This window comes from Coenobita brevimanus, chromosome 32, assembly GCF_032717465.1.
Source record: "Coenobita brevimanus isolate Jiangsu-jjx chromosome 32, ASM3271746v2, whole genome shotgun sequence".
Lineage (NCBI taxonomy): Eukaryota > Metazoa > Arthropoda > Malacostraca > Decapoda > Coenobitidae > Coenobita > Coenobita brevimanus.
This window is the reverse complement of record NC_136985.1, coordinates 1567965-1580000: the sequence shown is the minus strand read 5'-3', so window position 1 is coordinate 1580000 and position 12036 is coordinate 1567965. Positions and strand designations below refer to the sequence as shown.

Here is a 12036-nt window from a genome sequence, read left to right as displayed (position 1 = left end):
CTTGATGTAGTGCTGCCTACTTCTTCCTTAGCCTGTATCATTCTTTTTCTGTGCCTGTCCTCCTCTCTTCCTATTTCTTACCATCATCCACTCACTTGATGTACTGCTGCCTACTTCTTCCTTAGCCTTTATCATTCTTTTTCTGTGCCTGTCCTCCTCTCTTCCTATTTCTCCCATCTTTCCTGTCACTTTTTACTACTGTTAAGAATACAGTATAGTAACAGAGCAGAATCAGAGATAAATCACTAAAGAAGAGGTGTTAGGGAGCGTCCTGTTCACAAAAGAATATAGTAACAGCAGAATCAGAACTAAATCACTTAGGAAAAGGTGTTTGGGTGCATTCTAACCACACAAGAATACAGTAACAGAACAGAATCGGAGATAAATCACCAAAGAAGAGGTGTTAGGGGGTGTAAACGACAAGGATAGGCACCTTAATGGCCTCGCTGTTTTTCCACAGGTTGCTTGCTGGTGTGTCAAGCGCGTTGGTGTTTGGAACGCTGCTTGTAAAATGTGTTTTTCTGATCTCATTAAATTCTGGTGTCTACCTGCCTGCGCACTACCAAGCACTTCTACTCTTCTTCATCGTCTTAGTCCAGGTGGGTCACAGGAGCAGGTGAGAGAGTGTTTTTATATCGTTAAGGTGTTTGGAGTGTGTGTGTGTGTGTGAGGTGGAGGGGGGAAGAGGCAGGGGGAGACTGAGGATGAGATGGTTGGAGTGGAGAGGTATGTGAGAGAGTGGGGTGTATGTTGGGGAGATGGAGGGTGAGAGACTGACGAGGAGAGTGTATGTGAGTGAGGTGGAGGGGGTAGAGGGAGGGGGAGGCTGAGGATGAGATGGATGGAGTGGTGAAGTATGTGAGAGAGTGGGGTGTATGTTGGGGAGATGGAGGGTGAGAGACTGACGAGGAGAGTGTATGTGAGTGAGGTGGAGGGGGGGAGAGGGAGGGGGAGACTGAGGATGAGATGGATGGAGTGGAGAGGTATATGAGAGAGGGAGTTGTAAGTTGTGGGGATGGAGGGTGAGAGACTGACGAGGAGAGTGTGAGTGAGTGAGGTGGAGGGGGGGAGAGGGAGGGGGAGACTGAGGATGAGATGGATGGAGTGGAGAGGTATGTGAGAGAGGGGGTTGCAAGTCGTGGGGATGGAGAGTGAGAGACTGACCAGGAGAGTGTATGTGAGTGAGGTGGAGGGGGGGAGAGGGAGGGGAAGGCTGAGGATGAGATGGAGAGATGGAGTGGAGAAGTATGTGAGAGAGGGGGGTGTATGTTGGGGGGATGGAGGGTGAGAGACTGACGAGGAGAGTGTATGTGAGTGAGGTGGAGTGGGGAGAGGGAGGGGGAGGCTGAGGATGAGATGGAGAGATGGAGTGTAGAGGTATGTGAGAGAGGGGGGGTGTATGTTGTGGGGATGGAGAGTGAGAGACTGACGAGGAGAGTGTATGTGAGTGAGGTGGAGGGGGGGAGAGGGAGGGGGAGACCGAGGATGGATGGAGTGGAGAGGTATATGAGAGAGGGGGGTGTATGTTGGGGAGATGGAGGGTGAGAGACTAACTAGGAGAGTGACCGAATGAAAATGGGCTTCATCTCAGAACCAAACATTTTTAACCCATTCTTCGTACTTCTCCAGCATTGGATTAAACCATTGACACATTTGGACACGCAGGGCCTCGGCACAATCAGTCAGAGTCTGCTTTGTCGGAATTTCAAACGGTTATGACTGGAGCAGGGCAGTGAAATGGCGGGCGACTTGGAGGCGATTTGTTTGTGGCCACCCCAAACGGGATTGAGGCGTCTGGCAATAGATAGATAGATAGACTGGAGGTCCTGTTGCAAAAATTCTCTACACAGAAGATTTTGACATGACAGATTCTTGCACATGCCTACGAAGTGATTTCCTTGGACTTAGCGATGTTTGCTTGGGTACGAGCAGATTTCTTGCTTCCAGAATTTCCATGGTGTTTGGCAAAGGGACAGGGTGACGTGGAGGCGATTTGTTTGTGGCCACCCATTATGGGATTAAGGCATCTGGGTATAGAGGGAAAAATAAAGTCAGTCTATTCACCTTGTTCTCTCCATCCTTCCATCCGATCCTCATTCTCATGCCCCACCTCTTTCAATCACTCTCCCTGTCAGTCTCTCCTCTCCACCCTGCCTTATTAAAACTCGCGTATTCTACAGGTTAGCATCAACACCCAGTGGCAGTGGTGGGAGCCTGCGGGGGTGGGAGTCGTGAGGGAGGGGGAGGGGGGTCTGCCTGGCTCCCTCACCTGCCTCGCTCCCTATCGTCACCTTCTTCTCTCTCTCCTCTACGTAGTTGTCTTGATCGTCGTAGTGGCAGCGATGGCACTCAAGGTATGCTTTGAACAGGTACAAAGGTAAATGAGTTTAAATTACACTCATTCTGTGATCATTTCCTTCATTTATATCACCTATTGGCGGCTCTCCACACTGCTTGATCTCTGGCGGCCTCCCTGTTCAGTGCCTTATCCCTGAGGTCACACTCTATGACCTCATCCCAGGTCTTTTTCAGTCTGCCTCTCACAACCCCACCCCCAACGTTCACACTTCTCACCCTCCACACCCAACTGTCATCCTCCATCCTCTCCACATGTCCAAACCATCTCAGTCTACCCCTCCTCACCACAAACCATCTCAGTCTACCCCTCCTTATCACAAACCATCTCAATCTACCCCTCCTCATCACAAACCATCTCAATCTACCCCTTCTCATCACAAACCATCTCAGTCTACCCCTCCTCATCACAAACCATCTCAGTCTACCCCTCCTCATCACAAACCATCTCAGTCTACCCCTCCTCATCACAAACCATCTCAATCTACCCCTCCTCATCACAAACCATCTCAGTCTACCCCTCCTCATCACAAACCATCTCAATCTACCCCTCCTCATCACAAACCATCTCAATCTACCCCTCCTCATCACAAACCATCTCAGTCTATCCCTCCTCATCACAAACCATCTCAATCTACCCCTCCTCATCACAAACCATCTCAATCTACCCCTCCTCATCACAAACCATCTCAGTCTATCCCTCCTCATCACAAACCATCTCAATCTACCCCTTCTCATCACAAACCATCTCAATCTACCCCTCCTCATCACAACACCAATACACTCCAGTCCCATCCTTCCTCCCAAACCATCTCAGTCTACCCCTCCTCATCAGTGTTACCTTTGATGATGATGATGATGATAATGATGATGATGATGATGATGATGATGATGATGATGATGATGATGATGATATATTTACCACACAGTGCCGCAGTATTCGAGAGAACTACCGCGAGGTCATGTACATCGGTAGTGCGGTAGGTGTGGTGGTGCCTGTGTGGTTGGTGTGGATGCTAACCGGCCTCATCCTGCCTCACCACCTCCACCACACCTGCCTCGGCTTCGGCCTGACCGCCACCGCAACCGTCGTCTTCGTCATTATGTTTATCCCGAAGGTGAGGCGGCGGCACCATCCACTCAGTTGATGTAGCATTGCCTAGTTCTTCCTTTATCATTGTTTTTTTTTTCTGTGTCTGTCCTCCTCTCTTCCTATTTCTCACCATCATCCACTCACTTGATGTAGCATTGGCTAATTCTTCCTTCATCCTTATTCTTTTTCTGTGCCTGTCCTCCTCTCTTCCTATTTCTTACCATCATCCACCCACTTCATGTAGTGCTGCCTACTTCTTCCTTAGCCTTTATCATTCTTTTTCTGTGCCTGTCCTCCTCTCTTCCTATTTCTTACCATCATCCACTCACTTGATGTAGTGCTGCCTACTTCTTCCTTAGCCTTTATCATTCTTTTTCTGTGCCTGTCCTCCTCTCTTCCTATTTCTTACCATCATCCACTCACTTGATGTAGTGCTGCCTACTTCTTCCTTAGCCTTTATCATTCTTTTTCTGTGCCTGTCCTCCTCTCTTCCTATTTCTTACCATCATCCACTCACTTGATATAGTGCTGCCTACTTCTTCCTTAGCCTTTATCATTCTTTTTCTGTGCCTGTCCTCCTCTCTTCCTATTTCATACCATCATCCACTCACTTGATGTAGTGCTGCCTACTTCTTCCTTAGCCTTTATCATTCTTTTTCTGTGCCTGTCCTCCTCTCTTCCTATTTCTCACCATCATCCACTCACTTGATGTAGTGCTGCCTACTTCTTCCTTAGCCTTTATCATTCTTTTTCTGTGCCTGTCCTCCTCTCTTCCTATTTCTTAACAACATCCACTCACTTGATGTAGTGCTGCCTACTTCTTCCTTCACCTTTATCATTCATTTTCTGTGCCTGTCCTCCTCTCTTCCGATTTCTTATCATCATCCACTCACTTGATGTAGTGCTGCCTACTTCTTCCTTAGCCTTTATCATTCTTTTTCTGTGCCTGTCCTCCTCTCTTCCTATTTCTTACCGTCATCCACTCACTTGATGTAGTGCTGCCTACTTCTTCCTTAGCCTTTATCATTCATTTTCTGTGCCTGTCCTCCTCTCTTCCTATTTCTCACCATCATCCACTCACTTGATGTAGTGCTGCCTACTTCTTCCTTAGCCTTTATCATTCTTTTTCTGTGCCTGTCCTCCTCTCTTCCTATTTCTTACCATCATCCACTCACTTGATGTAGTGCTGCCTACTTCTTCCACAGCCTGTATCATTCTTTTTCTGTGCCTGTCCTCCTCTCTTCCTATTTCTCACCATCATCCACTCACTTGATGTAGTGCTGCCTACTTCTTCCTTAGCCTTTATCATTCTTTTTCTGTGCCTGTCCTCCTCTCTTCCTATTTCTCCCATCTTTCCTGTCACTTCTTATTGCTTTTCTTTCCTTTACAGGTGGCTTTACATTGAGTGACAAGCCAAATGGTTTCCTGTAAGCCAGGAAACCATTTACAACGCTGGGTGGTAACCATATAACCAAACCATACGTGCTGCCTACGTGTCAACAAGTGGGTTGGTGGAGGGTTAGTGCCCCTCCCCGTAAAACAACTAACTCAAAGACAAACCCCCACCCCTTACCCGATTATGGCGTCTGGCAATAGATAGATAGATAGATAGATGTTGAGATATTCCACACTGTATTTTCCTGGTTGTTATAATTATTTCTATCTATCTATCTGTCTATAGCCCGACGCCCTAATCCCGCAAAGGGTGGCCGCAGACAAAACGCCTCCAAGTCACTCTGTCACCCACCATTTGACTCCCCTCCCCCCAACTCACCCCCCCCTCCCTCATATACCTCTCAACTCCATCCCTCCACCTCATCCTCGGTCTACCCCTCCCTCTCCCTCCCTCCACCTCACCTACATACACCCTCTTAGTCAGTCTTTCATTCTCCATTCTCTCCACATGTCCAAACCACCTCAGTGTATTTCTCCTAATCTTTTCAACCACATCCACATCCACACCACAACGTTCCTTCACTTCTTCATTCGTCAACCTGTCCCTCCACGTCACTCCACATGCTGCCCCCTCCCTCTTATACCTCATCTCCACCTCATCCTCGGTCTACCCCTCCCTCTCCCTCCCTCCACCTCACCTACATACACCCTCTTAGTCAGTCTTTCATTCTCCATTCTCTCCACATGTCCAAACCACCTCAGTGTATTTCATCCCTCCACCTCATCCTCGGTCTACCCCTCCCTCTCCCTCCCTCCACCTCACCTACATACACCCTCTTAGTCAGTCTTTCATTCAAAAACACATTCCTAATTTATAGTGAGGATTCTGTAACTATTATCACTCCATGGATTTTGAACTGGGATCTCTGTTACCTTGTTTGTAATTTTTCTTGGAGGGAGCAATGTTGTGGGCTTGTGGCCTTGGGTTCCTTCTTCCTTGCATTAAAAAAGATATATAGAATAAATAAAAACTCATCAGTGTAACATGTTGGCGAATGACAGCTTTTGAAAGGATAGGAAGGGGGAAGAGGGAGGGGGAGGCCGAGGATGAGGTGGAGGGATGGGGTGGAGAGGTATATGAGAGAGGGGGGTGTGAGCTGGGAGCAGGGCAGTGAGATGGCGGGGGACAGGGCGACGTGGAGGCGATTTGTTTGTGGCCACCCCAAACGGGATTGAGGCGTCTGGCAATAGATAGATAGGATTTACCATGAGGATTAAGAGGCTATTACTCAACTACTCAATTCAGCCAGCGATCAATATTCTGCCCTTCTTCTTCATCTAGTATCTTATTCTAGGAGAAGATTTAGACTTAGAAATAACTGCTCTCCACAGGGTCGACAGATTTAGAAAGACTGGAATGTATGGAGAAGATTGAGAGGGCGTAACTACTCACTTTAGCCAATGGTCAATATTTCCCATCCTTCATTTTTGCTCAGTGTCTTGTTCTAGGAGAAGATTTAGACTTAGAAGTAACTGCTCTCCACAGGGACGACAGATGGCCGCGTTTGGGAAGGATGGGATGTACAGGGAAGATTGAGAGGACGTAACTACTCACTTTAGCCAGTAGTCAATATTTCCCATCCTTCTTTCATGCCCAGTGTCTTGTTCTAGGAGAAGATTTAGACTTAGAAGTAACTGATCTCCACAGGGTCGACAGATGGCCGCGTTTGGGAAGGATGGGATGTACAGGGAAGATTGAGAGGACGTAACTACTCACTTTAGCCAATGGTCAATATTTCCCATCCTTCTTTCATGCCCAGTGTCTTGTTCTAGGAGAAGATTTAGACTTAGAAGTAACTGCTCTCCACAGGGTCGACAGATGGCCGCGTTTGGGAAGGATGGGATGTACAGGGAAGATCGCGAGGATATTACATCAACGCTGACGTCGTTGGATGGGCGATATTCCCCGTCTTTCTTTCTCTTCAAGCCCGGCAAAGCATCGAAGGAGTTTCCCGGCCCAACCCTCCAGTCTCTGTATAAGACAAGGATAGCAGGTGAGGAGGGGAGGTAGGGAAGAAGAAGAGGAAGAAGTAGAAGAGGGAGAAGAAGGAGAGGAAGAGTTAGTTTAATTCCTATCCTCTTTTCACTCTAACTTGGCCTAAAATTGCCATCTCTCCATCTTGAATTCTCAGTTTTAAAAATAGATTAGCACTAGAATATGATGCTATACTCTCCTCACTCTAACTTGGCCTAAAATTGCCATCTCTCCATCCTGAATATTCATTTATAACAATAGATTAGCACTAGAATATGATGCTAGTCATGAAGAAGTGCTATGGGAAGGATGTAGAGCCATAGTATTGTCTTTGTAATGATGCTAGTCACGAAGAAGTGCTATGGAAAGGATGTACAGCCATAGTATTGTCTTTGTAATGATGCTAGTCACGAAGAAGTGCTATGGCAAGGATTTAGAGCCATAGTATTGTCTTTGTAATGATGCTAGTCAGGAAGAAGTGCTATGGAAAGGATGTAGAGCCGTAGTATTGTCTTTGTAATGATGCTAGTCACGAAGAAGTGCTATGGAAAGGATGTACAGCCGTAGCATTGTCTTTGTAATGATGCTAGTCACGAAGAAGTGCTATGGAAAGGATGTAGAGCCGTAGTATTGTCTTTGTAATGATGCTAGTCACGAAGAAGTGCTATGGCTAGGATGTAGAGCCGTAGTATTGTCTTTGTAATGATGCTAGTCACGAAGAAGTGCTATGGAAAGGATGTAGAGCCGTAGTATTGTCTTTGTAATGATGCTAGTCACGAAGAAGTGTTTTTTCTGCCACTGAGCTACGTGAAATAAGCTGCAAAAGGACGAAAATCTGGGCCAAGTTAAGGTGAAAGGAGTTTAGACCGTAGCCAGTATCTTTTAGTATCTGTTAATATAGTATAGTAACTACTCTTTTATCTACTTGCACTTGCACAGATAGATCTACTTATAGTGTAGTATCTTTTAGTTTTTCAAAATATCGCGTAATAACAGTTTAAACTTTCAAATCCGAATTACTTGCTTCTAAAGACTCAGTGGAAAATATCTATCTATCTGTCTATCCATCTATCAGTCAATTTGTCTATCTGTCTATTTATCTATCTATTGCCAGATGTCATAATCCTGTAAGGGGTGGCCACAAACAAATTCCCTCCATGTTGCCCTGTCCCCTGCCATTTCACTGCCCTCCCCCAAACTTACACCCCTCTCTCATATACCTCTCCAATCCATCCCTCCATATCATCCTCTGTCTCCCACTCCCTCTCGTTTCCTCCACCTTGTCTCTATATTTATCCACAAGTCTTTAAAGAACAACTGATTGTGTGAGGGCATATGATGTCAATAGGGAGGCTGCCAGAGATCGAGCAGCATGGAGAGCCACCTTGGAGCCTTTATAAACGAAATGAATACCTTTCTATCATATATAAATGTCGAGGGAAGGGTTGTGAGAGGCAGACTGATAAGACCTGGGATGAGGCCATAGAGTGTGACCTCAGGGATAAGGCACTGAATAGGGAGGCTGCCAGAGATCAAGCAGTGTGGATAGTGTGACCTCAGGGATAAGGCACTGAACAGGGAGGCTGCCAGAGATCAAGCAGTGTGGATAGTGTGACCTCAGGGATAAGGCACTGAATAGGGAGGCTGCCAGAGATCAAGCAGTGTGGATAGTGTGACCTCAGGGATAAGGCACTGAATAGGGAGGCTGCCAGAGATCAAGCAGTGTGGATAGTGTGACCTCAGGGATAAGGCACTGAATAGGGAGGCTGCCAGAGATCAAGCAGTGTGGAGAGCTGCCATTAGGTGACCAAGACCAATTTATACAGCCATTTGGGAGTCTCTATAAACGATACAAACATACAAATGATACGAAAGGAGGTTTAAGATTCGAATGTTCGGATTTGAATGTTTGAACTGCTTATTATTTCCCATTTTCTATCCACCAGCACATTGCACGAATCTCTTTCAGATTATCGTAGGGGTGGGGCCTTTCGTACCCCCCTACCACCACAGCTACCACATGCCTACCACTGGCCTCCACCACACTACCACAACTACCACAACTATCACTATCTTCAAGGTAACTTTGGTTTGACTATCACTACTACTACTACTACTACTACTGTTACAACACCACTACCATTACTATGACTGCTACTGCTACTACTGTGACTGCTAGCTACCACTACTACCACCATCACTACTACTACTACCACCAGTACGTTACTACTATCTAACCAATACTACAACCACAATTTAACTATCACTACTACCACAACTACCACAGTCTAACCACAACCACTACTACCATTACCAAGACTACTACTTTCTGACCATTACAGCTACTACCACAGTCAGAACTACCACAGCAACCACTAACTGACTACTACCACAACTACCACACGTAGATGATGATGGTGATGACGAGGACAATGACGATGATGATGATGATGATGATGATGATGATGATGATGATGATGATGATGATGATGATGATGATGATGATAGTGATGATAATGATGATGGTGATGATGATGATGATGATGATGATGATGATGATGGTGATGATGATCATGACGATGATGATGATGATGATGATGATGATGATGATGACTAGCTGTAAATGCCATACAAGTTGATATGAGATTGAATTGGGAAGCTGCCAGAGATCAAGCAGCATGGAGAGTGGCATAGAGTTGATAAGAGATTGAATTGGGAGGCTGCCAGAGATCAAGCAGCATGGAGAGTGGCATAGAGTTGATAAGAGATTGAATAGGGAGGCTGCCAGAGATCAAGCAGCATGGAGAGTGGCATAGAATTGATAAGAGATTGAACTGGGAGGCTGCCAGAGATCAAGCAGCATGGAGAGTGGCATAGAGTTGATGAGAGATTGAACTGGGAGGCTGCCAGAGATCAAGCAGCATGGATAGTGGCATAGAGTTGATAAGAGATTGAACTGGGAGGCTGCCAGAGATCAAGCAGCATGGAGAGTGGCATAGAGTTGATGAGAGATTGAACTGGGAGGCTGCCAGAGATCAAGCAGCATGGAGAGTGGCACAGAATTGATAAGAGATTAAACTGGGAGGCTGCCAGAGATCAAGCAGCATGGAGAGTGGCCTTTAAGTATGCTGGAGGGTTTATAAATGAAGGGAAAGAAAAAAGGGTTTATGTTTGAGGAATGGTTGGTGATGATGATGATGATGATATGATGATGATGATGATGATGATGATTATGATATGATGATATGATGATGATGATTATGATATGATGATGATGATGATGATGATATGATGATGATGATGATGATGATTATGATATGATGATGATGATATGATGATGATGATGATGATGATGATATGATGATGATGATGATGATGATGATGATGATGATGATGATATGATGATGATGATGATGATATGATGATGATGATGATATGATGATGATGATGATGATGATGATGATGATGATGATGATGATTATGATGGTGATGATGATGATTATGATGGTGATGATGATGATGATGATGATGATGATGATGATGATGATGATGATGATGATGATGATGATGATGGTGATTATGATGATGATGATGATGATGATGATGATGGTGATTATGATGGTGATGATGATGATGATGATGATGATGATGATGATGATGATGATGATTATGATGGTGATGATGATGATGATGATGATGATGATGATGATGATGATGATGATGATGATGATGGTGATTATGATGATGATGATGATGATGATGATGATGATGATGATGATGTTGATATGCTAATTTCTCCCCCCCCCCCAGGCCTCAGTCGATGCGAGGAAGGCGTCTACACCACCATCGAACCTCCGGCGACGCCCCACCACACCCACCACCACCACCACCACCACCCTCCCCCCCCACCACCACCGCCATCACGCTGCCCCCTCCCGTCCAATCCCAATTTCTACCTCTTTCGCTCCCACGCCCACTCTGGCATGATGTACTGACCTGGCAACACTGTGAGGAGCTGAATTGGCAACACTGTTCATCTATCTATCTATCTATTGCCAGACGCCTTAATCCCATAAGGGGTGGCCACAAACAAATCGCCTCCTTGTCACCCTGTCTCCCGCCATTTCACTGCCCTGCCCCCAGCTCACACCCCCCTCTCTCATATACCTCTCCACCCCATCCCTCCATCTCATCCTTGGCCTCTCCCTCCCTCTTCCTCCCTCCACCTCACTCAGATACACTCTCCTTGTTAGTCTTTCACTGCGTTATTGTTTTTGCCTACCCCTAGACTGTTTAGCTGACCAGACCCATTAACCACAAGTAAATAGCTGCTTCCATGGGCCCCCCCTGCAAGTTCAGCACAATACGTACACCGTAGAGAGGATGGAGGATGACAGTTGGGTGTGGAGGGTGAGAAGTGTGAACGTTGAGGGTGGGGTTGTGAGAGGCAGACCAAAAAAGACCTGGGACGAGGTCATAGAGTGTGACCTCAGGGATAAGGCACTGAATAGGGAGGCTGCCAGAGATCAAGCACTGTGGATAGTGTGATCTCAGGGATAAGGCACTGAAGAGGGAGGCTGCCAGAGATCAAGCAGTGTGGAGAGCCGTCAGATTGGAGGCTTTATAAACGATACAAACAAACTGAAAAGGGAGGCTGCCAGAGATCAAGCAGTGTGGAGGATATGAACAACAGAAATGAACATCGGAATCTCGCCCCTCCTTGTGGTATTCAATGTCTTGTCGTGGTCAGAGATGCAGGGTGATACGAGGAAGTTTGGGCCCTGGGTAGACACGGCAGTTGCTCCACTCAAGATGGACAGTGCCACCGCATGTAGGCACCCTGTCCACCCCATTCAGCAAGGGGATAGGGGTATGGAGTGAGAGGATATTTTGATTTGCAATATTTATCCATATCGTATGCTATATAAGCTGAAAAATCTATCTATCTATCTATCTATTGCCAGACGCCTTAATCCCGTAAGGGGTGGCCACAAACAAATCACCTCCATGTCGCCCTGTCCCCCGCCATTTCACTGTCCTGCCCCCAGCTCACACCCCCTTCTCTCATATACCTCTCCACTCCATCCCTCCATCTCATCCGTGACCAAAATTCCTTCCTACATTTTATATATATTGCTGCTTATAAAACCCCATTGTA

The 12036-nt window shown here is 46.2% G+C and overlaps 1 protein-coding gene across 1 annotated transcript in view; it reads left to right on the top strand.

Annotated features, from left to right (window-relative positions):
• The window catches only part of LOC145395620 (uncharacterized), a 13899-nt gene extending 3026 nt beyond the window's left edge, over nt 1-10873 (top strand). Inside the window, exons 4-10 of the mRNA XM_080269188.1 lie at nt 461-599; nt 2181-2354; nt 3285-3473; nt 6714-6897; nt 7744-7746; nt 8848-8958; nt 10689-10873. Of these exons, the coding sequence (XP_080125314.1) occupies nt 461-599; nt 2181-2354; nt 3285-3473; nt 6714-6897; nt 7744-7746; nt 8848-8958; nt 10689-10873 (985 nt within the window). The remainder of the gene's footprint in view (nt 1-460; nt 600-2180; nt 2355-3284; nt 3474-6713; nt 6898-7743; nt 7747-8847; nt 8959-10688) is intronic.
• The last annotated feature ends 1163 nt before the right edge of the window (nt 10874-12036 follow it).